General features: G+C 41.5%; 2 protein-coding genes across 5 annotated transcripts in view; both read left to right on the top strand.

The window, feature by feature from the left end:
- OCLN (occludin) overlaps nt 1-17,066 on the top strand; it is a 54,180-nt gene extending 37,114 nt beyond the window's left edge. For both annotated transcript variants that reach the window (XM_060635617.3, XM_060635616.3), the window contains exons 5-9: nt 2,171-2,316; nt 9,252-9,467; nt 12,432-12,603; nt 13,775-13,816; nt 15,994-17,066. In XM_060635617.3, coding sequence (XP_060491600.2) covers nt 2,171-2,316; nt 9,252-9,467; nt 12,432-12,603; nt 13,775-13,816; nt 15,994-16,095 — 678 coding nt within the window. In that variant the 3' untranslated portion in view covers nt 16,096-17,066. The remainder of the gene's footprint in view (nt 1-2,170; nt 2,317-9,251; nt 9,468-12,431; nt 12,604-13,774; nt 13,817-15,993) is intronic.
- Nucleotides 17,067-24,800: 7,734 nt separating this feature from the next.
- Nucleotides 24,801-27,831, top strand: part of LOC144612689 (general transcription factor IIH subunit 2) — a 34,970-nt gene continuing 31,939 nt past the window's right edge. The window contains exon 1 of one of the 3 annotated variants that reach the window (XM_078449144.1): nt 24,801-24,887. The gene's annotated coding sequence lies outside the window, so the exon portion shown is untranslated. Of the gene's footprint in view, nt 24,888-24,984; nt 25,252-27,831 lie in introns of those variants that run through there. The other 2 variants (XM_078449145.1, XM_078449146.1) reach the window with 2 other exon arrangements.

Here is a 27,831-nt window from a genome sequence, read left to right as displayed (position 1 = left end):
GTTTAAAAAAAGAAAAAGAAATGCCACAGATTTCTCTATAATGATTTTGTATCTTGCAACTTTACTGGATTCATTTATTCTAGTAGTGTTTTGGTGGAGTCTTTAGGGTTTTCTATATGTACAATCATGTCACCTTCGAATAGTGAAAGTTTACTTCTTACCAATGTGAATGCCTTTTACTTCTTTTTCTTGTCTGCTGCCGCTACGACTTCCAGTATTATGTTGAATAAAAGTGGTAGTTTCCCTATTTCTTGAAGAAAAGAGACAGACTTTCTAGAACTTGTCGTTGGCAGATCTAGAGTGAGCCCAAGTTAATCTCATGTCATTGTTTTCATTACCAAGCTAAACCAGTAATTTCCTCCTTATTTTTGAAAAGTTGCTCTTTTTCACATTACTAATTTTTGTGGAGTTAACTTTCAATTTTTCCCACACCTTATTTCTATTACTTTGTAACAACTAAGTGACTTACCTGGGTTTCTCAGTTATTATTTGCAGAGTAATATATAACAACTTAAAGATTGGAAATGAAATAGAAAGTGTTGGATCTACCACCTGAACTCCAACAGTCAATATTGGGAATCTAGGGGCATCTAGCTGGCTCAGTCAGACGAGCATGTGACTCTTGATCTCAGGGTTATGAGTTCAAGCCCCATGCTGGATATAGAGTTTACTAAAAAAATAATAAATAAATAAACTTTGTAAAAAATGTTGTGACTCTAATTGGCAATGCTTACTGATATTTAAATTTTTCTCCGACAGATCCTTTGGGAAATCTTTCGCGTTAACAGTGCATAACTCAATGTGTGTTACCTTCTAGGACAAATTCACTTACACATCAGAATGGAATAGGTAGTAAAGTAGAGAAGGAAGGCAGTGATCATGGACTCTACTGTGTAGGCTATTAACAATAGAGGCATTGAGAATGTATGTTAAAGGAAAATAAATGTCTTATTAAAGAACTGTAGCACCTGGTGCACCTGGGTGGCTCAGTTCATTAAGCATCCGACTTTGGCTGTGGAGCCCTGCATCGGGCTCTGTTCTGACAGCTCAAAGCCTGGAGCCTGCTTTGGACTGTGTGTGCGTATGTGTGTACGTGTGTGTGTGTGTCTGTGTCTCTCTCTTTCTCAAAAATAAAGATTAAAAAAACAAAACAAAAAAAGAACTATAGCAGAAATCATCACTTTAAGCTTCTTAATTTCTTCTGTGGTTTTAACATTACATATTTAGTGTGGATGGGTTAAGAGATCCAGTGTCTTTTGGGGCGCCTGGCTGGCTCAGTCGGTTAAGCATCCGACTTCGGCTCAGGTCATGATCTTGCAGCCTGTGAGTTCGCGCCCCGCGTCGGGCTCTGTGCTGACAGCTCAGAGCCTGGAGCCCGTTTCAGATTCTGTGTCTCCCTCTCTCTCTGACCCTCCCCCGTTCATGCTCTGTCTCTCTCTGTCTCAAAAATAAATAAACGTTAATAACAACAACAAAAAAAAAAAAAAAAAAAAAAAGAAGATCCAGTGTCTTTTGTCCTATATTAGTGGTTTTCCAAGTGTGGTGCCCAGACTACAGCATAAAGATTACCTTAGAACTTGTTAGAAATGAAAATTCTTGCCTAACCCAGACCTAGCCTAGAAAAAATGAGATTAGGGGCATCTGGGTGTCTCAGTCAGTTAAGCATAGCACTCTTGATTTCAGTCAGGTCCTTGTCTCCTAGTTCAAGGGTTTGAGCCCTGTGCATCAGGTTCCACGCTCACAATGTGGAACCTGCTTGGGATTCTGTCTTTCTGCCCCTTCCCCACTTTGTGCATGAGCATGCTCTCTGTCTCACAAAAATAAATAAACTTAAAACGATGAGATTAATCTTTCTAATGTGGGGTGGAACAATTACCATGGGTAATGATTCTGCCTAATCACATCAGGATAAGAGTCAGGTCATTGTGATATTTTTTCCTTTTTTGTAATTCATTCTGGACTTGTTAAGCTAACGAATTGGCATCATTTGTGTGTTGGTAACAATACTGATTTGATTGTTTACACTAACAAGGTAGTCATTACAGGTTAATAGTATTTAATGAGCCCGATAAGTATTAGGTAATTTTATATCTGATATTTTTCTTCCATTTCTTTCCCCTTTAAATTGCAGGCTCAATGATAATTGTATCTCTTGGGTTTGTTTCTGTAGGTTAAAAATATTTCTGCTGGCACACAAGACATGCCTCCTCCCCCTTCTGACTATGTGGAAAGAGTGGACAGCCCCATGGCCTACTCCTCCAACGGTAAAGTGAATGACAGGAGGTCATATCCAGAGTCTTCCTATAAATCAACACCGTAAGTAGCAGCTTCCTTCTTCAGGTAGAATGAGTCTAAACAAAAATGAATATTTGCTGGTGTTGATAAATCAGTTCTTGTTGTGCCATTTGCCTTAAAAAACAAACAACACAAAACAGAAAAACACTTTCCCAAAGACTGGAGACTGATGTTGGCCTTGTTGGTGGAGGCTTGCAGCTACTTGGGAGATGAGGGGAGAGGGGCTGTGAGTTGGTGGGGTCTTTTTCCCCATCTAAGCTGAAAGTGGTTCTTTTTTCTCTCGTTGGTTTAATAGAGAAAGGGTAAGTTGGGTTTTTTTCCACTCTAAAAACATGGTTCTCTTTCTGATTCTGGTTTTGAGGTTGAGGTGAGGGTCAAGGACGTTACTGATAGTGGAACTGTGTGTGGTTGTGTCTCTCCTTGCCTGTCACTGTTAGAGCTCATTTAATGGAAAGGGAAGATTGCTGATTGATCTACCCTTAGCCACATACATTTTTATTAAAGGAGCAGACCTTGTTTGAATTCAGGAATTCTGAGATCTCACTTGCTGTGCTAGATCCTTCATGTCCTGGAGGATGTGAAACTGATGAGGCCTCCACGTTTAGAGTTACAAGTAGTGTAGGGGCGCCTGGGTGGCTCATTCAGTTGAGCGGCCAACTTCAGCTCAGGTCATGATCTCGCGGTCTGTGAGTTTGAGCCCCGTGTCGGGCTCTGTGCTGACAGCTCAGAGCCTGGAGCCTGTTTCAGATTCTGTGTCTCCCTCTCTCTGACCCTCCCCCGTTCATGCTCTGTCTCAAAAATAAATAAACGTTAAAAAAAAAAAAATTTAGAGTTACAAGTAGCGTAAAAAACCTCACAGTGAGTTTCTGGCCCAGAGTAGCTGCCATTATGGTTACTGAAATGGTATCTCCATGGTGGTTTTAGTTTACCCTAAAGCCTGATTCTAATTCATCCTAATGACTAGTGAAGGAGGGGGTTTGGAGAGACTGTTACTGACTGGATGTGATTTTTGCCAGGGGATGATAAATTGCTCTTCTTTTTTTTTTTTTTAAGATTTTTTTTTTAGGGGCGCCTGGGTGGCTCAGTCGGTTAAGCATCCGACTTCAGCTCAGGTCACGATCTCACGGTCTGTGAGTCCGTGAGTTCGAGCCCCGCGTCGGGCTCTGGGCTGATGGCTCAGAGCCTGGAGCCTGCTTCCGATTCTGTGTCTCCCTCTCTCTCTTCCCCTCCCCTGTTCATGCTCTGTCTCTCTCTGTCTCAAAAATAAATAAACGTTAAAAAAAAATTTTTTTTTAAAAAGATTTTTTTTTAATGTTTATTCATTTTTTGAGAGAGAGACAGAATGAGAATGTGGGAGGGGCAGACCGAGGGAGACAAAGAATCCCAAGCAGGCTCCAGACTCTGAGCTGTCAGCACAGCACCCCATGTGGGGCTCGAACTCAGGAACCGCAAGATGATGACTTGAGCCAAAGTCAGACACTTAACCAACTGAACCACCCAGGCACCCCTAAAGATTTTATTTTATTTTATTTTATTTATTTATTTATTTTTTAACGTTTTATTTATTTTTGAGACAGGGAGAGACAGAGCATGAACAGGGGAGGGTCAGAGAGGGGGAGACACAGAATCTGAAACAGGCTCCAGGCTCTGAGCTGTCAGCACAGAGCCCGACGCGGGGCTCGAACTCACGGACCGTGAGATCGTGACCTGAGCTGAAGTCGGATGCTTAACCGACTGAGCCACCCAGGCGCCCCTAAAGATTTTATTTTTAAGTATTCTCTACACCCAGCGTGAGACTCAAACTCATAACCCCAAGACTGAGTTGCATGCTCCACGACCGAGCCAGCCAGGCACCCCATCTTCTTATATATGTAATTCTAGAACTCCAAATTCCTTTGTAGACTGAAAAAAAACAAACAAAAAAAACACCTTTCCTTTAATTGCTTTGATTGTTTTACGTTAAAGGTGTATCTGCTGGAAAACTTTCAAAGTTTTATCCACAGCTCCCTGCCCCACCTCCTTTTAATGGGCCAGTTAATATAGAGATCAACCCTGAGTGTGCGGTAGTTTGGGTGCCTGGAACCCCTTAAGGTGACACCAGCAGCTGAGTTAATTATGGACTCAGTTTGAGACAGTAGGTTTTATTATTACCCTGGAGTGGAATGTGGGAAACACACTGTCAGTTTGCCTTACCCTCCACACATGTTTTGTTTTGGTCTTCACAATTGACCCTCCTGTTGCTATCAGTTGTGAATGATTTGGAGGAGGAGCATTTTCTGTGTTCTCCTTCTGTGTGGATTTTGACAAAAATCTAAAATACTTGAGGCTGTGAGGGGCAAAGGTATACCCAGTAGAGACACAGTCCTTTTAAATTTTTTTTTTTTCAACATTTATTTATTTTTGGGACAGAGAGAGACAGAGCATGAACGGGGGAGGGGCAGAGAGAGAGGGAGACACAGAATCGGAAACAGGCTCCAGGCTCTGAGCCATCAGCCCAGAGCCTGACGCGGGGCTCGAACTCACGGACCGCGAGATCGTGACCTGGCTGAAGTCGGACGCCCAACCGACTGCACCACCCAGGCGCCCCAACACAGTCCTTTTAAAAGTTTCAGGCTAGGAGTTGCGTGACTTCTGTGCATACATGAGAAATATTTATAATGCATCTTGTGGCCAGCTGTGTCTCTAATTGTAAAGCCTGAATGGTTACATAGCATTCCACATGCTGTCTTTTCATGACACCCAAGATATTTTCACAAGTTCATTTGGAACCATTGAAAAATCTTAGCTCAATTCTTGAATAAACCAGTACCTTTGTAATGTAAAATTTTAAATGGACAGAAGGATAGCTTTTGTCCCCAGCTACCTAGTTCCTCTTCCTAGGAGCAGCTGGTGTTACCAGTTTCTTTTATATAACCTTCCAGAGGCTATTTTAAAATAAATATGCTGGCCAAAATGTACATTACTTATATTTTCCTTTAAAAAAAATACAAGCATAGGGGCTCCTGGGTGGCTCAGTCGGTTGAGCGTCCAACTTCGGCTCAGGTTATGATCTCGTGTTCCATGAGTTCAAGCCCCACGTCAGGCTCTGTGCTGACAGCTCAGAGCCTGGAGCCTTCTTCAGATTCTGTGTCTCCTCTCTCTGCCCCTCCCCCGCTTGCACCCTGTCCCTCTCCCTCTCTCAAAACATAAATAAACATCAAAAAAGAAAAAAGAAAAAGAGAATGGCATGATCTAGAAACTCAGAGGCTAGCAAGGCTCCTGTTGTTCTGTGGGCTTTATTGTCGGTAGAGCAGAATGGTCATCCACATTTTCCAGGCTATGCTAACTGAACTTTCAGCATAGGATTTGGAAAATGGAATGCCCTCTTCCAAAGCTTACATATACAACCTGTTGAAAGATTCTTGATTAGCCCTTTTTGGATCATTGTCTTTCCTGAGGCCACAGAGATGGAGTTCTCTGATGGACAAGGCTTAGATATTCCCCCCGATAATGGTGACAGTTCTGAAGTACCATGTACATCATGGACATTATGCTCATAGGACACTGATGTTGATCATGCATTGTTTCTCTTCCCTCGCTGATACTGGGTGTCATCAGAATTCTTGTGAAGGTGTTTTCAATTCATTAATGATCCTGAACACCTGCCAGGTACACAGTAGGGTAGCTGTCCCTGGAATAGCAAATCCTTATTGTCATGGAGGTTGCAATCTATCAGGGACAGAAGACAGTGCACAGTAGCTACACTGAGAGTCAGGACAAGATAGGAACACCAAATGCATGTGAGGGTGTGTGTGTGTGTGTGTGTGTGTGTGTGTGAATAAAACAAATGAATAAAAAAGACAATACAAAAGGGTGAACTCCTGGACTTGGATACTGAGTTGGATATCAGGGAAAGTATACAGTTGGTTGCCTCTTCTGGGGTATGCAGATTATGACCTAACAGGATTTGTATCTAAAAGTGGGTTCAAGGGCACCTGAGTGGCTCAGTTGGTTAAGTGTCCGACTCTTTCTTTCTTTTTTAAATGTTTATTTATTTTTGAGAGAGAGAGAGAGAGAGAGAGAGAGAGAGAGACAGAGTGTGAGTCAGGGAGGGGCACAGAGAGAGGGAGACACAGAATCCGAAGCAGGCTCCAGGCTCTGAGCTGTTAGCAGCCCGACGTGTGGCTTGAACTCAAACTGTGAGATCATGTCCTCAGCTGAAGTCGGACGCTCAACTGACTGAGCCATCTAGGCACCCCTAAGCGTCCGACTCTTGATTTCAGCTCAGGTTATGATCTCACAGTTTGTGAGTTCTAGCCCCACATCAGGCTCTGTGCTGACAGTGCAGAGCCTCTTTTCCTCTCTCTCTCTGCTTCTCCCCTGCTTGTGCTCTCTCTCCCTCTGGAAATAAACTTAAAAAATAAAAGAAATAAAGAAATAAAAGTAGGCTCAAAGATTATTGGCAGTACAAAAATTCCCTAACTCTTGAATTTTATATATTTGCTAAGCATTTTGTTTTTAGGTTTTATGCCATATCAAGTAAGTTATCCTCTAGAGTTTCAAAGTATGTAGGAGAATGGGAGGTGGAAAGCTCCCAAAGTCGAGATTTATAATATAAGTATCTAATACAATTATGAGAGGATGCCCATTTTAATGTTTTAGGTTTTGTTCTTTTCTAATTTGTTTTGCTTTTTAGTTTTCTCCTCCTCTAGTCTCTACTCCCTCAAATAAGCCTTCTGCATTCCCAAAACGAGGAGCATAAAACCAGGCAGTTTTGGCAGAGTGTCTAGGAACCTGTTACTCATTGACTTGTAGAGAAAGTCACATTTTCCCTCCTTTAGATGTAGCGTTAATATAGCACCCTAAGCCTCAGGAACCTGAATACATTCCAACAGAAGGAATAAATCACACCACCACTCCCAACTATGCACACACATCCCAAAGCTTTAGGATTCTACAAGAAATTACTAAGTGTGATTAGAAATCTGAAGACTTTGGGGCACCTGGGCAGCTCAGTCGGTTAAGTGTCTGACTCTTGGTTTCAGTTGAGGTCATGATCTCATGGTTTGTAAGATTGAGCCCCGTGTCAGGTTCTGTGCTGACAGCTTGGAGCCTGCTTGGGATTCTCTCTCCTTCTCTCTCTGTCCCTCTCCCACTTGTGCATGCATTCACATGCACACACACTCTGACTGTCTCAAAATAAACATTTAAAAAAATCTGAAGATTTTGACAACAGTTAGAATCAAGCAGTTCTGGATCACCTAGAAAATAGAGTACACCTCATAGATAAAGCTCAAGATTATAGTTTCTGTCAAGGTGCCTGGGTGGCTCAGTCAGTTAAGTGTCCAACTTCGGCTCAGGTCATGATCTCATGGTTTGTGGGTTTGAGCCCCGTTTTGGGCCCTGTGCTGACAGCTTAGAGCCTGGAGCCTGCTTCGGATTCTGTGTCTCCCTCTCTCTCTGCCCCTTACCCACCCCCCACATCCCCCCCCCCCCACACACACACACACATTCACTCTCTGTCTCTCTCCATCTCTCTCTCTCCCTCTCTGTCTCAAAAATAAATGTTTAAAAAAAAAAAAGATTATAGTTTCTGTAAGTGGAAAAGCAATAAGAAAACAAAAGTCTTAAGACATTTTTACTAGTTGATTTGAATAGCAGGCCAATGGTGGAAAGTCTCAGGCATGACCTTTGTGTTCTTTCATTGTTCTTCTTGACCTTCTTTAGCTTTGCTATCAGGGAAAGTTAAGTTTCGCATTGCTGTTACTCAGAAGTGCTTTACTGTTGCCACAGCTCTTGGTGTTTTATTCCACATTTGGCTTCATATTTATGCTTGTGGCACAAACATTTGCACTTAAAATTCCAATGTGGGGGGTGCCTGGGTGGCTCAGTTGGTTAAGTTTCAGACTCGTGATTTTGGCTCAGGTGACGATCTCACGGTTCGTGGGATCGAGCCCTGCGTTGGGCTCTGTGCTGACAGCTTGGATCCTGCTTGGGATTCTCTTTCTGCTCCTCCTCCACTCTTGCATGTGTGCACTCTCTCTCAAAATAAATAAGCATTAAAAAAAAAAAAACCAAGGGGCGCCTGGGTGGCTCAGTCGGTTGACCGTCCGACTTCGGCTCAGGTCATGATCGCACGGTCCGTGGGTTCGAGCCCTGCGTCGGGCTCTGTGCTGACAGCTCACAGTCTAGAGTCTGTTTCAGATTCTGTGTCTCCCTCTTTCTCTGACCCTCCCCTGTTCATGCTCTCTCTCTGTCGCAAAAATAAATAAATGTTAAAAAAAAAAAAATTAAAAAAACCCCACACACACAAAAAAACAAAACTGATGCAATTGGGAAAATAAGTCTAATGATAACACTTCCAGGCCATTCAGTCTACGTGGCTGCAGGATTATCATAGCAGTTGTTTAAATTTTTAGTCTCTTTAGTTTTTTCAAGATTGTATCTTGAAAAGAAAGTTGATACACAGGAGTCTAAAATTAGTATTACAATATGCTTACCTCTGAGAATCAACTTCTGAAAGTAGATATGTACGTGCATTTCTCTTGACTGCTTACCATTCCGTGAAACTGGAAGAACCTGTAGAAAAGAATCCTGAGCATTATTTTCCTGCCTGCCTTTTGTGGAGTAAGTCCCTGGCACAGGTCGGGTGAACACCTCTTCCAGATCAGCCTGGGCTTCCTCAAGTACAATCTTAGATCCATCCTGCTTAGGAATGTTTACACATGGGCTCCCCTTACATCGGAACCTTAAAGCTACTGGTCTGTCTCAGAGGATCTGAGCTGGTGCGAAACTGAACACGGGAAACTGGGGATCTGCTCCGTGTTGGGAACATGAGCTGCTTACGTGAATGAATGCACTTACGTTTAGATGTCTCTTACTGCTTACTATGGCTGCTCCTTGTGATTACAGCGCACTTGCTGGCAAAGAGCTGTGGTGTACCTATGACCCCTGAAAAACGATGGCTGTTTTGTTAGGGTGCCTGAGATGGTGCAGGAGCTTCCAGTGACTTCACCGGTGGACGACTTCAGGCAGCCTCGCTACAGCGGCAGTGGTAACTTTGAGACGCCTTCAAAAAGGGCACCTACGAAAGGAAGGGCGGGAAGGTCCAAGAGGCCGGAGCAGGACCACTATGAAACAGACTACACGACCGGGGGCGAGTCCTGCGACGAGCTGGAGGAGGACTGGATCAGGTACGGGGTCACCTCGTGTTGGAACCACTCGCACATCTGTCTGATGGGTCGCCTGGGCCAGTCAGCTTTGGGGTTTTGCCTGCCAAATTGGAGTTGGGTGGTAGGATTTTGTTCCTGCACAGCCAGGACTGGAGATGGTATTTCAGGAGGTTCTTTTCTTTAGTGCTCTTTTGTAATAAAGATTGATGTAGAGGGGATATGTTTGGCTCCATTGCGTCTTAAGAACACTCTCAGTGTCTTTCACAAAATGACTGATGAACTTCACTCTTCACTTGTACCAGTAGTCACCCAAGAAAGGTCTTTCAAATAAATAAAACACAGGTATGGAGGAACTTTTGTTACTGAATATATAATTCCCAGACCAGAGCTATGGCTTTGTTTTGGCATTTACTTTTAAGTTAAGGTTTCATGGGGAGACCAGAGATTCTTTTAAAAGTTTAATCCAGAGGACTTTGGCAAATGGTTTTGTAAACAATTAAGTTAACAATTTAGTGTTCTGGCCAAGGTTGTGGTTAAGTTCCTTTGTGTGTTGGTGGTTTAGTTATACTTCATCATCACTAACTATCCTCATGTATGGTGTGTAGCCCTTTTATGCCCAAGTGTCCTGAGAAATGGGACACGAATCAGAAACATTTGTGGTCTGGATGGTGGTCAGTCACAGCGTTGCTTCTCGAGCTGTGAGAGGTGGGTGGTGTAGCATAGCCTGACATCGCCTCCCTGGTGGTTCTCATACCACACCTTCCCTTCTTCCCACAAGAGTTCTTGGTCAAGAGGCACCTGGGGGGCTCAGTAGGTTGAGTGTCTGGCTCTTGATTTTGGCTCAGATCACGATCTCATAGTTTGTGGGATCAAGCCTTGCTTGGGATTCTCTCTCTCCTCTCTCTCTCTCTCTGTCTGCCCCTCCCCCTGCTCACGTGCTCTCTCTCTCTCTCTCTCTCTCAAAATAAATGGGTGGACTTAAAAAACAAAACAGAACAAAAAAACAGAGTTCTTGGCCACGTTCAGTCATCTAGCTATAAAATACTTTCCTAACTTGTTTCATGGAACATCTAAATGAAAAGTTTTAAGAAACTGTTTTCTTGTTTCTCTTTTGAGCAATCATTTAATTTCTCCCCTCTGTAAAATGAAGATAGGAGGCCAATTTTGGTGTAAAAATTGAAATTCCATATTGCTGTGAAGTTCCTACATCATGTGAAACAAGTCAGAGTATTTCCTCAGTGGATTATTAGTGAAGAGCATCACCTGGAAATGTAAAGAATGGCTAGTCTCTTGAGAGATGCAAGGGATACAGAATTGCATGCATCGCCAGATTATTTGTACAAGGAGCATGCATTTTTGTACATGTACATTTTAATGTCTGATCTCACCATCAAAGGATTTTAAAAAGCCATTTCTGTGGAGGAAAACAAGTTAAGTTGGAAAAAGAAAAAAGAATCTGAAGACTGTAGTTGGTGGCAGAAAACAACCAGCTACCAGCCAGTTCTTCTGCTGCCGTAGTGATGGGAACGCACTTTGTGTTCCAGTATTCCAGTTTTCACACTTTAAATTTAGGGGTGCCCAGGTGGCTCAGTCGGATGAGCGTCCAACTTCGGTTCAGGTCATGATCTCACGGTTCGTGAGTTTGAGCCCCGCGTCGGGCTCCGTGCTGACAGCTTGGAGCTTTTAGGCTGCTTCAGATTCTTGTTTCTGTCTGTCTCTACCCCATCCCTGCTCATGCTCTGTGTCTCAAAAAAATAAATAAACATTTAAAAAAAGTAAGATTTTAGACATATTCTATTGTCACATGGTGTTGTATTTCCAGAATAAATAAGTTCCTATGACTTGAACCTCAAATTTCATAAATGATTTTCAATTTTATTTCTGAAAATTATATTAGCATTGTATTTCTTTTCTAAGTAGGCTTCACGCCCAATGCAGAGCCCAACATGAGGCACAATCCTGAGATCAAGACTGAACTGAGAGCAAGTCAGGTGCTCAACTGACTGAGGCACCCAGGGACACCCCTAAGCATAGTATTTTCTTTTTTAATTTTTTAATGTTTTTATTTATTTTTGAGACAGAGTGTGTGAGCGAGAGTCAGATGCTTAACCAACTGAGCCACCCAGGTGCCCCTTTTTAAATTTTTTTTAAGTTTATTTATTTTGAGAGAGAGAGAGAGAGAGAGAGAACACAAGTAGGGGAGGAGTGGAGAGAGAGGGAGAGAGAGAGAGATTGCCAGGCAGGCTCTGCACTGTCAGCACAGAGTCTAATGCGGGACTCAAACTCAGGAACTGTGAGATCATGACCTGAGCCAAAATCAAGAGTCCGTCACTCATCCAACTGAGTCACCCAGGTGCCCCTAAGCATAGTATTTTTAAAACCACAACCAGTGATGTAGAAATATAATCATTCATTCTTTTTTTTTTTTTTTTAAGTTTATTTGGTTATTGATTGACGGAGAGAGTGCACGTACAGGAGAGGCAGAGAGAGAGAGAGGAGAGAGAATCCTGAGCAGGTTCCATGCTGTCAGCTCAGAGCCAGATGCTGAGCTCAAACTCCCAACCCATGAGATTATCACCTGAGCCCAAACCAAGAGTCGGACGCTTAACATTTTTTAATGTTTATTTTTGAGAGAGAGGGGGCGAGTGCGGGCAAGGGAGGGGCAGAGAGAGAGGGAGACAGAGGATCTGAAGCAGGCTCCTCGCTGACAGCAGAGGGCTCAGTGCGGGCGCTGGAACTCAGGAACCATGAGATCATGACCTGAGCCAGAGTCAGACCCTTAACCCACTGAGCCATTAAGGCGCCTCTAAGTAGAATCATTCTTAAGAGAACTCACTTGCTTCTTACCTTCCTCTCATAAGCAAGAAAAAGAAAACAGGAGAATGTCACTCTCACATCCCACCAGCTTTATTGTCTTGGCTGAAGAAATACTGGATTTTATGTCTGCTGGAATCAAAAGTAGTCATTTTCTCACTGAATTTTTAGGGAATATCCACCTATCACTTCAGATCAACAAAGACAACTCTACAAGAGAAGTTTTGACACTGGCCTGCAGGAATACAAGAGCTTACAGGCAGAACTTGATGAAATCAATAAAGAACTTTCTCGTCTGGATAAAGAGTTGGATGACTATAGAGAAGACAGTGAAGACTACATGGTAAATTCAAACCTGATAATTGTATATTATATATGATGTCATTCTAATTTATGAAGATACAGTATCCTTTCTATTAATGTTGATTCAGATTTTGCTAGTAATTTTTAAATTGATTTCATTGAGAAATAATTGAAGTCCAGTCTCAGATGAAAGTCTTTCCAAATTGAAGAGTGTACTAATGTAGTTAAGTAAGAAATAGAAAACAAAAGGCTATGTACATATATCCCTTCCTGTTTAAAAATAAAATAGCTGGATTATTTTTTCTATTTTAAAACACTGTTCATTCTTTCTGTAAACTATTAAACATTACAGAATTGGGTACAGAAAGATAAACTACCTTAAATTCTGCCTCCTGACTGTCACCAAAATGTTTGTTTAAATATCCCCTTCATGCAAAAGTGCACCTAGACACATACCGTCTTTGATAAAAAGTTATCTTTTCTTCCCCCCCGGCTGAGGTTACATTTGTCCATGAAAGTTACTCTTTCCTTTTTAATCCCCCTTTCCATACTTTCATAGTGAAGGAAGTCACTATGCATAGATCACACCTAAGGAATGGAGAATTATGTTCCAGCTCTTTAAAGACTGTGTACCTACACAAATTATTTGGAATTCTTGTGCATGAGAAATTGGTTACTTCCTCCCATTTACTTAATCATTCACTTATACCAGTATTGACTCATAAATATATCTATTTTATACGTTGGGTTATAATCCAATACTACTTTATTTTGTTGCTCAAATTATTTATAATACAACATGTTCACTTAACGATGTATGTAATATGCATACACGGGGTAGTTACTGGGAGTTCAGACCAATTTCATAATGGGGTATAACCAGATGAGAGCTACACTTTACAGAAGATCTCTGTGGGGTCAGCACGGCCCATGGACCCGCATGGGGAGTGATGAGAAGCAGCAGAACCATTACCTGTCTATGGGAATGGAATGTGAGGAATAGGTCTTAAATTCCTCTGTCCTGGCTTCCTCCAGGCTCTCTTGCTGACTATATGAATAATAGCTTTAAGGACCTAAAGACTTCATTATTTTAATTTCCTGTATTTGGGGTATTGTTGGCAGTTTTAGCTCCAGAATATAACATCAGGAATGTCATTTTTGAAAGAGAAGATTCCCCCCTGAACATATTCTATTGTGTTTCTCCTTGATAGGCTGCTGCTGATGAGTACAATAGACTGAAGCAAGTGAAGGGAGTAAGTATTCCAGATTGTAAGATTCTTTCGGAGAGAATGTTTCTAGTATGTGTTTTTTATTTAACCTTTGGAATGACTGTGAATACCTAGTCACACAAGCACTGATTATGACAAAAGGCCTTATCATTACAAGGTGAAAACTGTACCTGAGAAGTTAGGACCTTAATTTCAGTTGTTTGCAACTATAGCCAATACTGATTTTTTAAGATTATTTTATTTTTTTAATGTTTATTTATTTTTGAGACAAAGAGAAAGAGAGAGAGAGAGGCAGAGCACGAGCAAGGGAAGGGCAGAGAGAGAGGGAGACACAGAATCCGAAGCAGGCTCCAGGCTCTGAGCTGTCTGCACAGAGCCCAATGTGGGGCTTGAACCCACAAACCACAAGATCATAACCTGAGCCAAAGTCGGACGCTCAACCGACTGAGCCACCCAGGTGCCCCAAGCTTTTTTTTTTTTAAAGTTGAAGTATACATACAGAAACTTGCACAAATTCTGAGTGCACAACTTGGTAAATTTTCACCAACCACCATATACCTTTGTACCTGGCACCCAGATGAAGAAATATATTTCCTAGTTTCCTAGGCAACCCCCTCTGGAACTCCCCTCCAATTTTTACTCTCCCCACAGATAACTACCATCCTAATTTCTAACATCATAAATGAGTTTTGCCTATTTTGAACTTGATGTAAATGGCATCTATAGTATGTATTTTTCATGTGTAATTTCTTTTGCTCTTTTTGAATACCCATTCATATTTTTGTGTGTGGCTATGGCTCATTTATTTTTACTTGGTAAATAAAAGACAACTGATTCATCCATTCTTTCTTTAGTGAGCCTTTGGGTTATTCCTAGATTATGGCTTTTATAATTAATGCAACTTAAAACATTTTTGAATGTGTCTGTGCACATCTGCACACGTATGTTAAGGATATATTTGGGAGTGGAATTGCAGGGTCATTGGGTCTGTCTGTCTAACCTTGGCTTAAATAGTGTCAAACAGCTTTCCTGGATTGCCAGTTTATATTCCCACTGAAGTGTGCATATTCCTTTTGCTCCATATCCTTGTAAACACTTGGCGTTATTAATCTTTCTTGATTTAAAGCTTTGTTTTTAAAGGATTTTATATTAAAATTTTTTGAAGTCACAAAACACTGTAATTTTAAATGCAAGAGTTTTATATAGTGGGGCGCCTGGCTAATTCAGTCAGTAGAACATGACTCTTGATCTCGGGGTTGTGAGTTTAAGCCCCATGTTGGGTATAGAGATTACATAAAAAATAAAAAAATAAAATTAAAGAATATATACTAAAATTTCCTGTCTCTTTACCCATTCCTCCTTTTCCAAGTCAACTGATATCGCCAGTTTTTGTTGTACTGATTTTTTTTTTTTAAGGATTTTATTTATTTTTAAGTAATTTCTACACCCAACATGGGGCTTGAACCTACAACCCAGAGACCAAGAGTCACATGTACCATCCACTGAGCCAGCCAGGCACCCCTGTTTTACTGATTTTTAAAAAAAAAATTTTTTTTAACGTTTATTTATTTATTTTTATTTTTTTTAATTTTTTTTTTTTAACGTTTATTTATTTTTGAGACAGAGAGAGACAGAGCATGAACAGGGGAGGGGCAGAGAGAGAGGGAGACACAGAATCAGAAGCAGGCTCCAGGCTCTGAGCCATCAGCCCAGAGCCCGAGGCGGGGCTCGAACTCATGGACCGCGAGATCGTGACCTGGGCTGAAGTCGGACGTCTAACCGACTGAGCCACCCAGGCGCCCCAACGTTTATTTATTTTTGAGACAGAGAGAGACAGAGCATGAACGGGGGAGGGTCAGAGAGAGGGAGACACAGAATCTGAAACCGGTACTGATTTTTTTTTAGATGATGTGTTAGCAGAAAGGTGAGTCAATTTTTGGGGTCACTTTATAAATCACTAGAAATTAGTATATGTTTTGTAAAACTCAGAAGATATGACTAAGCAAAAAGAATCCATTGCCTGTTGGGTCAGAATGGTCAGAGAAACTGCCAGATCACTGTGCATATTACTCTATTCAACACCCTAGCAATTTCATTTGACTAATATTCTGTGGTTTTTTGGCTCACCTCTGCCTTCCTAGCAGCTAACACAACTTGTTTTTATTTTGTTAAGTTTACTTGGCTTTTTTTTTTGCCCCAAGTCTGCAGATTACAAAAGTAAGAGGAATTATTGCAAGCAGTTGAAGAGTAAATTGTCGCACATCAAGAAGATGGTTGGAGATTATGACAGACAGAAGACATAGAAGGCAGATGATACCACATTGTTTGAGAGATTAAGAAGTTATTTGACATCTCTGCAATGTTGTCAGAAGGCAAAATGACTGGATTCTAACCCAGGAAGACAAACCTTTGTCACATTACATACTTTTGGTGGCTTTACTATCATCAGTTTAATATCATCAGTATTGAAGCATTTTATAAATAGCTTTTGATAATCAACTGGGCTGAACACTCCAATTAAGGATTCTGTACTTTAAACTTCGGCTCTTATATTAAGGACTGACTATAGGTTGAGGTTTTTAAACCTTGAAGGCAGGTCCCATGGTGAACTGTGCTATGAACTTGCACACTCAGGCAGTGTTTTCTTAACACCTAAGTGCACTCACTAGTTCACATTGGTGATCTCATCCATTCCTCCCAGAAATCTGTCTTCAGAACTGTTATTTATAATCATTTCTTTTCAGGTAGGGAGACTGGGTCCCTGCAGTGAAGGCTCTGAAGTGAATCTGCCTGTTTCCTGGCTTATAGTTTTGGTTAAGTCTGTTTTACGACTTGACTCCATTAATTAAAGTCCCTTGGCCTTTCCCTTAGCTCCTGTGGCTAGTGCATTCTCTCAACCTCCCTATTCATTTTTTTGTTTTCTGTGTATAAGTGGTTAAAAGAGCTTTTCATTGTTGTGTGCTATCCAGATAATAAAGATCATGTAAAAATAACACATGGTGAAACTTAAAGATTGTAAATACATACAGGTATTCACTTTTTAAAAATCACAGTTTAAACCTGGTTAGAATTTGGTTGTGTATTTTAAAATTCTTTTAAATCTTTTATGGTTTACATGTGTGTTTGTTTCCTTTTTTTAAACCAACTAGGCTTTTTCATTATATCAGAATATCTCATTACATTGCTAATTCGGTTGTGACTTGGATTGTATCTTAAGAGAATATTCAAGTTCTGTACATATTTTATAAGGTATTAAACCTGGTGTTTTCTTTCATATACTTGTTTGACATCATTCGTGCTGTTGATATGAAGATGTGGAAAATTACACTCAGTTTTATCGGAGTATATAGTTTATTGCATTAAACTATATTGGTTGCTGTGCTGGTTGCTGAATTTCCCAGTCTTTCAGTTATAAGAAGGCTGATTTGTCTGAGAATACAGCACAATACAACAAAACATCAAATTATTTCAGATGGTGCCCTTGGTCTCACCACTTTTTTTTTTTAATTAAAATTTTTATTAGTAAAGTAAAATTAGCTGATAGTAGTGGGCATATAGCTAGCCAAGTTGATTGTTTTTATCCCCCCCCCCCCCCCGCCAGTTTAGAGTGCTTTTTGTGAAAATTTTGGAAGAATAACCTTTAATCATTAGTATGCAATTCAGACATTATATACAAGTCTGAATCATTTTCCAAAGATAAACCTTAAAATAATGTTTCTTTTATAACATTGTTCATTTCTTCAAATTGAAGAAATTCTTAATTTTCCGTGTGCTGTACATACTTACTACAAAAGGTAGTAGTTTATAGTTTTCATGCCTTTTGGATTCACACCAAATGGCAAGGACTCTTTTGAGGAACTTAACTCATTTTTATGCATGCTAAAATATAAATCTCTTTGTTCTTGGAAGTTCGTGTACTTAGATTATGAAGATGGCAAAATTGCCAGTGTTCTGACAAAATAGTACTGTTCAGTTCACCTGAATGCAGAAAACCAAATAGCATGAGTTTCCATTGTAAACTTGTGTCATAAGGTTGAACTTTGAAATAAAAAAACAAGAAAGTCATTTTTCAAATGTACTTAAAGACTGCTTGGTATTAACCAGCTGGATGTAACTTTAAAGAAGCACCCAGGCATATTTCTAGTTTGGAAAAAGGAGATTTAGGTTAGATGTCAGAAGTCTCTTCCATGTCTGACCTGAGATTCTTTTTAAGTTTTTTTGTTGTTTTTTTTTTAATGAAAAAGAGCATGTGTGAGTGGGGGGAGGGAGAATGGGTGAGGAGTGAGGAGGGGAGAGAGAGAGAGAGAGAGAGAGAGAGAGAGAGAGAGAATCCCAAGCAGGCTCCACTCTGTCAGTTCAAAACCCGATATAGGGCTTGAACCCTCAAGGCATGAGATCATGACCTAAGCGGAAATCAAGAGGCAACACTGAACTGAGCTATCCAGGTGCCCCTCTGACCTGAGATTCTTATGTGTGCTTCTGTCTTCTATAAAGAACATTCCATACGTTCTGTTGTGAAAGGATGTGGTCGTTAGTAAAGGTTAATTGCATACAGTGATTCCCTTACGTAGGTGATTCTGTGATAAAAGGCAAAATCAATATTTTAATTTCTCTTTATCTTGAAAAATTTAAAGAAGTATAGAAAATGAAAAATACAAATATCCAGGGTGCCTGGGTGGCTCAGTTGGTTAAGCATCCAACTCTTGGTTTCTGCTCAGGTCGTGATCTCACGATTTGTGGGTTTGAGCCTCACGTCAGGCTCCACGCTGATAGTATGGAGCCTGCTTGGGATTCTCTCTCTCCCTCCCTCTCTCTGCCCCTTCTCTGCTCGCTCTCTCTCTCAAAAATGAATAAACTTAAACACATATATCCACCACCAAGAAATGACAGGTGTTAGTTTTGTCATATATGCCTTTTATTTTGTGAAATAAATTTAAGTCTATTGGTACTTATACTAAAAGTTACATTGTATACACACGTGAAATTATCACTTATTCCTTATATCATTCTATTGACGTTATCATTTCTCATTCTTATTTTACAGGAAAGAAAAATAATGTGGTAGATTAGTCCACTGTCACGTACTAGCAAGTGATTAAACTAGGATTGGAAGCTTGATCTGTTGAAAATAATAGGCTCTGTACTCCTGTTCTAGGTTGACTGTCACTAAATTAATGTTTTGGGTAAGAAGAGATTGGTCTGTATGGTGTTAATAAAATTTTGTATTTTAATTGTAAGTGCATTTTAAGTACTTTGAATTAATGTAAAATGCTTCATATGAAATATCTGAAGTATCTGTAAAGATCTGAGTGGGTGTGTGTGTGTAAAGAAGGGTAAGAACAGTGGCACCTGGGTGGCTCAGTCGGTTAGGTGTCCAACTCTTGATTTTGGCTCAGGTCATGATCTCACAGTTCATGAGTTTGAGCCCTGAGTCAGGTTCTTTGCTGACAGCTTGGAACCTGGAACCTGCTTCGGATTTTGTGTCTCCCTCTGTCTCTGCCCCTCCCCCACTCACGCTGTCTCTCTCTCTCTCTCTCTCTCTCTCTCTCTCTCTCTCAAAAGTAAACATTAAAAAAAAAAAAGACAAATGAATTAGATACAGGGGTTTATTATCCCTTCTGTGTCTCATATTAACATTTCTTTTAATGATAATAGTTTTCATAAAAATGCCCAAGTAACTTGGGTAGTTTTTAGAAAACACTTAAAATAATGCCACTTTGTGGTTAGAGAAAAGCATGGAAACATAACTGATTTTGTGTGTGTGTGACTGCAACAAAATGTAGGCGTCTCCCCAAGATTTCTTTTTTTTTTTTTTTTTTTTTTTTTTTTTTTTTTTTTTTTTTTTTTTTTTTTTTTTTTTTTTTTTATTTTTGGGACAGAGAGAGACAGAGCATGAACGGGGGAGGGGCAGAGAGAGAGGGAGACACAGAATCAGAAACAGGCTCCAGGCTCCGAGCCATCAGCCCAGAGCCTGACGCGGGGCTCGAACTCACGGACCGCGCGAGATCGTGACCTGGCTGAAGTCGGACGCTTAACCGACTGCGCCACCCAGGCGCCCCTCCCCAAGATTTCTAATTGCTGCCACAGGACCAGCTCGCTCTTCCCTGCTTGGGTTGTTGTGTTCTTGCTTTGCCCTCCAGCAATTATTTGACCTTGGACACATTATTTACCCTTCCTCTCCTTCAGTTTGCTTATTTGTGTGAGAGCTATTTGTACCTGATCTCATAGTTGTTATTAAGGTTCATGTGGGACTTAGCCACAGTCCTTGTCGGGCAGTAATAAATGAGGGCTCTTATCTCCCAAAGCTGGAAGGTGATGCTTTATTTTTGAGACAGAGAGAGACAGAGCATGAACGGGGGAGGGGCAGAGAGAGAGGGAGACACAGAATCTGAAACAGGCTCCAGGCTCTGAGCTGTCAGCACAGAGCCCGATGCGGGGCTCGAACCCACGGACCATGAGATCATGACCTGAGCCGAAGTCAGACGCTTAACCGACTGAGCCACACAGGTGCCCCTGGAAGGTGATGCTTTAAACAAGCTTTTAAAAAGCAAAAAGTGTTTTAAGAATGTATGTATCGTCCCAATCCCTATATGCTTGGTCAGTGCTGGGTGCTATAAATTAGGCTATGAATTTATAAACTTAGGCTATAAATTCTTTTGAATTCTAGACAGCTGCATTAGGCTTAGCCACAACTTCATGGATAATGAACAGGTGCTTTAAAAGATGGATTTACATATCAAAATAAGGACTATTAGGTACTGTTAAAAGCAATTGTGCAGGTTTTCAGTGAGTCTTTCTCTGGAATGATTTAGGTTCTATCTAAAGGTATTGGAGGGGTGCCTGGGTGGTTCAATCAGTTAAGTGTCTGACTTCAGCTCAGGTCATAATCTAATAGCTCCTGAGTTCAAACTCTGTCCTGGGCTCTGTGCTGACACCCAGAGCCTGGAGCCTGCTTCAGATTCTGTGTCTCAGTCTCTTTCTCTCTCTGTCTGCCCCTCCCCTGCTTGTGCTCTCTCTCTCAAAAATAAACATTAAAAAATAAAAATAAAAAATAAAGGCATTGGAATAGGCAGGCTCACCTCTCCCATTCTCCAAAGTTGTACACCCTGAATTTCAGGTTAATAACATGGGCTGAGCTCTTCATAAATTTCTTAACTCAGTGGACTGAGTCCAGCTACCCATGGGCAAAGAACTGTTTCATTCTTCACAGTTGTCCCCGAGTTTTACTAGTTGAAACATTAGGCTAGGTTAGATCCATTTCTTTATTCTACCCATTTGCACACAATTAGAATATTATGTCAGTCATAATTATGGCAAGAGATTATAATCCATGGATTTATGCATTTTTTGTTTTGCCTTAGTACCACTCCTACTTGAGTCAAGATCTACGAATAACATCTATACAGTTGTTTAAATGATTCAGCCTCCTCTCCACCAATAAGCTTTAAATTTATTGGGAACTCCTGTTCTTTTCCTAGTTTTTCATTAAAAACAAAGGCCTTCCTTAGGGGCTCCTGACTGGCTCAGTCCGTAAAGCATATGACTGTTGATCTCAGGGTCGTGAGTCCAAACCCCACATTGGGTGTGGAGCCTACTTAAAATTTTTTAAAAATGCTTTTTTAATTAAAAAAAAGTTGTTCCCAGACTGATGGATAGTGAACATACACAGGATATATACTTGGGACTTGGGGGTGTGGCCACTTGTCCCAAAGGAATGCATCCCGTCTTGGAATACGATGGCCAACCGGAATGGAGGGAAAGAAAAAGGAAAAAGTGGAGTTAATGGAAGGGAGCATAGGGGAAAAGTAAGAAGGGCAAAGAAAAAGTCCTGAGGAGAGTCAATGATGTGGGGGATGCAAAAATGGCACTAGGATCAGCAGTGCTAATTTCAACTCTCCTTTTAATTTTTTTGAAAAAAATTTATTGTTTTAAAATGTTTACTTTTGGAGCACCTGGGTGGCTCAGTCGGTTGAGCATCTGACTTTAGCTCAGGTCATGATCTCACAGTTCTCGAGTTTGAGTGCTGACAGCTCAGAGCCTGGAGCCTGCTTCAGATTCTGTGTCTCCCTCTCTCTCCGCCCCTCCCCCACTTGCATTCCATCTCTCTCTCAAAAATAAAATAAGACATTAAATCTTTTTTAAACAAAAAATAAGTAAACATGAAAAAATACTTTTAGAGAGAGAAAATCCCAAGCAGGCTTTGTGCTGTCAGCACAGAGCCCGAGAGCAGGGCTCAAACCCATGAACTGGGAGATCATGACCTGAGGTGAGATCAAGAGTCGGACACTTTACCACCTGAGCCACACAGGCGCTCCCCTAAAAATTTTATTTATTTATTTATTTATTTATTTTTTTTTTTTTACGTTTATTTTTGAGACAGAGAGAGACAGAGCATGAACGGGGGAGGGGCAGACAGAGAGGGAGACACAGAATCGGAAGCAGGCTCCAGGCTCTGAGCCATCAGCCCAGAGCCTGACGCGGGGCTCGAACTCACGGTCTGTGAGATCATGACCTGAGCTGAAGTCAGACGCTTAACCGACCGAGCCACCCAGGCGCCCCTAAAGATTTTATTTTTAAGTAATCTCTACACCCAATGTGGGGCTCAAACTCACAACCCTGAGATCAAGAGTCACATGCTCTACCAACTGTGCCAACCAGTCACCCCTCTTCCTCTCCTTTTTATAATTTTTTAAAAGTTTTTATATATTAATTTTCAGAGAGAGAAAGAGAGGGTGAGCAAGTGAGGGGCAGAGAGAGAGGGAGAGAGAGAATCCCAAGCAGGCTCTGCACTGTCAGCACAGAGCCCAATGCTGGGCTTGAACTCAAGAACCCGGAGATCCTGACCTGAGCTAAACCAAGAGGCTGGTGCTCCGCAGACTGAGCCACCCAGGCGCCCCTCCCCCTTTTAAAGCCAGTACCGAAAATAAACGGTAAGGCCTTGTTTTCTGGGGGTAAGTAAAAATGCTGGTAACGGAGTTTCCCCTGTGTGATGTGTAAGCCCTGTAGGGTAGGTAAAGGTATCCCCATTTTATAGGTCAAACTTAGGTTGTGACTTGCTTGTGGTCACCCTGCTAGTGTGGCGGAGACTGATTTTAAATCCAAGTCTGTTCTTTCCACTACTATGCAGGATGCCTTGTATTTATGTTTTTGAGGGGCCAGAACACAAGGAAAGATTTTGGTACCAACAAAGCAACAGCGGGGAAGCATATACTGATGGGGAAGTAAAGAAGCCCCAGCACATACAGTTCCTTTCTATTATTCCTCTCCTGCAGTAACCTTTTTCCAATGCTCTAGATGTGCCTTGCCTCTCCATTTCTCAAGTGTGGGAAATGCTAGAATCAACTGGAGGAAAAAAAAAAAAGCCAACCTCAAATAGGTTACTAAATGTATTATATGTTGTTTTACTGAGGACCCTAGCCCAGGAAAGTGTTTCAGATGGCTCAGAACTGCTCTGAAACTTTTAGCTTTACCGGAGATTATACATAAAAAGGGTAAGGAGTTTACACGCTTGCGAGCAGTTCTCTGATGTATAATTACGTGTCACAAGGTATAATCGTTTCGGTTGTAAAAATTAAGGTTTATGGATTTCCACATAGACACGTGAAAAACCCTTAGGTCATCTTAATACATTGTGTTTCTAGCCTATTTGTTCAAAAATATTGACTGTATGCCTCTGCTTAACTGGTTTTCCTGTTCTTGTTTTGGTTTCTCCTTGAGAAGGTTGACATCAGTCGTCTTTTTAAAAAAAAAATTTTAATGTTTCTTTATTTTTGAAAAGGGGAGAGGGGCAGCGAGAGAGGGAAACAGAATCTGAAGCAGGCTCCAGGCTCTGAGCTGTCAGCACAGAGCCTGATGCGGAGCTCTACCTCATGCACACACCCTGAGATCATGACTTGAGGGGAAGTCGGACACCTAATCCACTGGGCCACCCAAGTGCCCCATCAGCTGCCTTTTTTAAGGTATTGCAGTTTTCGTGCACACTGGTAATTCCAGATGTATTAGCAGGCATCTCAAACATCTCAAACTTGTCCAAAACTGAACTGTCCTTACCACCCCTTCACCCTCTCAGTAACTGCAACTCTAACCTTACAACACCTCAACTGAAAACTGGGTCATTGGATCCTAACACCCATCTGCTCTGTTGGAGCAGAATCCAACAGATTCCAGAATCCAATCTTCTCACTAGCTGCACTGCCATACTATACTAGTCCAAACCACTAACATTCCTCCAAAAGTTATTAAAATGTTCAGCACTCCCACCAGATTTCAGCAGCGATCACTCAACCATTTCCTCACCCAGTCCCTGAAACACATCATTGTGTTTCCACCTCAGGACCTTAGCACTTGCAGTTCTCTGTCTGGGGAGGTCTTTCTCTAGGTATCAGCATGGTTAACTCCCTTTCTCATTCTGGTCATGGCTCAACCATCTTCTCAGCGAGGGTTCCTCTGACTAGACTATTTTAAGCTGCCACCCTTTCCCCCTTCCATGCTTAATTTCTATTGGCGCTATCGCCATTTGATACAGTATGCTTTTCTTGATAAATACTTTCATGGTAGAAGCAAAATTCCAGGAGGGCAAGGATTTGTTAGTTTTTCACTGCTATTTACTCAGTGCCTAGAACTGTCGCAGGCCCACAGCAGGTGCTCAATAATACTTGTTCCATGAACAGCAGGAGCAGCGGGGTCTTCCCAGAAAACCGTTGTCCATCAAGGTTCTGGCCCAGCTGCTGCTGCTGCTGCTGCTGCTGCTGCTATTACAGTCATTCACGCCAACCTTTTAGAAATAATATAACAAAAATCAAGCTCGTCAGATCCTGGTAGACGGCGATCACTCTTCCCACCTCTTTGTGAATAACCGCTGGAAATGGGGTAAGAGGACCTTCCTCGCACCCTAAGTCAGCTCCAGCTACGTGTCCGCCCACGAGGGTCCAGCACCAGCACCGGCTCGAAGCAACCGGAACGTTTCGTCCGTCGCCGCCGCGCACAGGGGAAGGATTTCCGCATCGTACTTGGAGCGGACTGGGCGGGGCTTCCGGGTAGAGCGGCATTCTACGAGACCGGTGAGTCCGCGGCTAGAGCTCCTAGAGGAGCCAAGGTGGGCACCGGCTGTTTGGGGAGCGCGGCAGCTTGGAAGGCTTTCGCGTGCGGGCGCGGAGGCTGAATGGTTCCGAGCAGCCTCGTAGGGATTCGTGAGTGGGAGGGAGCGTATGGAGGGGGAGGAGGGCAACTTCCGTGTGGGAGCTGCAAAGAAGCGTGTGGGTCTGTAGTCCAGGGAATGGCTTTCCTTCCTTAAGGCAGAACGCGAGTTTTGGGAATTGTGGTCCTGGGTCCGAGTTTGACCTACCTCCAGCTATGTGACCTCGACAGAGTTTACCAGCCTTTTGACTCTTCGAGTTCCGAGTCTGAACACAGGGCAGTGATCACCCGTGCCTGGCTCGAAGCGCTTGGCAGAGTTAGGTGTGAGTAAAAGCTTCATAAATTGGGACGTTTGGTCCAGATCTCATTTGTTTTTGGAAGCATTCTGAGCTCATGTGCCTGGAATCACACCAACAGGCTTACCCTAGGAGAAATAGCTCTTCTGGGTTTGGATTCCCATGAAACGAATCAACTTTTGGAGATGCTGACCGAAGAGGTCACTAAGTACATCTTTTGCCAGGATGCATAACTTCTTTCTTTACGAATAACATGCATTATAAACATCCAGCTTCCCTTGGAATATCAGCAAATATCAGGGAGCTTAATACCTCTGTAATTTCCCATTGCACACAACTCTAAGTCCTTGTATCCAATGAGCCAGAAGTGTTCCTGTTTGCAGTCTTCTGCTTGTCAGTTCTGTTTCTCAGCTTTCAGAGAATTAAAAGTAGAAACTAAGAATAAGATAACAGTTTAAATATTGATAGGACGGTTGGCAATAGTGACATTTCTAAGAATTTGAGTTTGAAAACATCAAGAACACTATGTAAACTTTGATTTTTGTAATTCACAGTAATTCAGAAACTTTGATGGAGGATCAAAATGTTCAGTTTAGTCGCCATATGCTGTTTCTACATGGACCATTAAGTTTACAAGCACCAGCATAGTGTGTTAGAATAACACAAATGTTAGAATTAAGTCACTTGTCATTTCATGCAGTCTACCTAAGTTCATACTATAGTAGATCACCAGACTCCATGAAACAAGTAGATCTCTTCCAATGCCAGGGAGTGGTTTGTGACTTAAATGAGAGACATACAGAATTTTAGCAAATAATACCTGATAATAGCAGATGCCTCAGAAAGCACTGATGCCACAAAAGCAGTTTGCAACTTGTCAATAGATTTTAATTCCAGAAACCCATTTATAGATCAGTTCTTTAGATCTTAAAATGTATTTTTCTATAGTGTAAGTGGAGGGGCGCCTGGGTGACTTAGTGGATTAAATGTCCAAATTCCACTCAGGTCATGATCTGTCAGTTCATGAGTTCCATTCCCACCTGGGGCTCTGCACTGACAGCTCAGAACCAGAAGCTTGCTTGGGGTTCTGTGTCTCCCTCTCTCTCTGCCCCTCTCCCGCTCACACTCTTTCTCTCTCAAAAATAAATAAACATTAAAAAATTTAAATATATATTATATATATATAATATATATAGTGTGAGTGGGGTGTAAGGTCTTGCATATGATCCTTATTACAGAAATTAATTTTTCCTCTGCCAGTGGTGGGATTTGTTTTGTCCTTAATGTCTTCTTGGCCCTTAGGATTCCTTTGATCTTTCATTTATGAAAGAAGGAAGCTGATAGTGAAAGTGTAGGGTAGGCATGGAGATTCCACTGGGGAAGAAGGGAGTGTAGAAGTGACTAGGATGTTTTATTACTTGGTTATGGTTAATAGATTACCCCCCTATTACCTGTTTTATCCCTGGTTATTAAAGAAATACATGCTTATATGAAAAATACAAAAATATGGGGATGCCTGGGTGGCTCAGTCCATTAAGCATCCAACTCTTGACTTCGGCTGAGGTCATGAGCTCAGTTTGTAAGATTGAGTCCCGTGTCGGGCTCTGTGCTTTTAGCCCCCTCCATGCCCCTGCCCCCACTCGCGTGCATGTGCGCTCACTCTTTATTTTTTTCAATAGTTGAGATAATAATATAGTTTTAATATTGTGTCCTTTTTTGAATTTTGAGCCATAAGCCTTTACCATTTATAAATAATAAATTTCAGGAGTGCCTGGGTGGCTCAACTGGTTAAGCACCGACTTTGGCTCAGGCCATGATCTCATGGTTTGTGGGTTCAAGCCCACCATCGGGTTCTGTGCTGACGGCTTAGAGCCTGGAGCCTGCTTTGGATCCTGTGTTTCTGTCTCTCTCTGCCTCTCCCCTGCTCGTGCTCTGTCTCTCAAAAATAAAATGAACATTAAAAAAATTATAAATAACAAATTTCATTTTATTTTTTATTTATTTTTATTTTTTTAATTTTATTTTTTATTTTTTAAAATTTACACCCAAATTAGCATATAGTGCACAGTGATTTCAGGAGTAGATTCCTTAGTGCCCCTTACCCATTTAGCCCATCCCCCCTCCCACAACCTCGCCAGTAACCCTCAGTTTGTTCTCTATATTTATGAGTCTCTTCTGTTTTGTCCCCCTCCCTGTTTTTATATTATTTTTGTTTCCCTTCCCTTATGTTCATCTGTTTTGTCTCTTAAAGTCCTCATATGAGTGAAGTCATATGATATTTGTCTTTCTCTGACTAATTTCGCTTAGCATAATACCCTCCAGTTCCATCCACGTAGTTGCAAATGGCAAGATTTCATTCTTTCTGACTGCCAAGTAATACTCCATTGTGTATATATACCACATTTTCTTTATCCATTCATCCATCGATGGACATTTGGGCTCTTTCCACACTTTGGCTATTGTGGGTAGTGCTGCTATAAACATGGGGATGCATGTGTCCCTTCAAAACAGCACACCTGTATCCCTTGGATAAATGCCTAGTAGTGCAATTGCTGGGTCGTAGGGTAATTCTATTTTTAGTTTTTTGAGAAACCTCCATACTGTTTT

This window comes from Panthera onca, chromosome A1 (assembly GCF_046562875.1).
Source record: "Panthera onca isolate mPanOnc1 chromosome A1, mPanOnc1 haplotype 2, whole genome shotgun sequence".
NCBI lineage: Eukaryota > Metazoa > Chordata > Mammalia > Carnivora > Felidae > Panthera > Panthera onca.
Note: the sequence above shows the minus strand (reverse complement) of the source record. Positions and strands in the feature narration are given on the sequence as shown.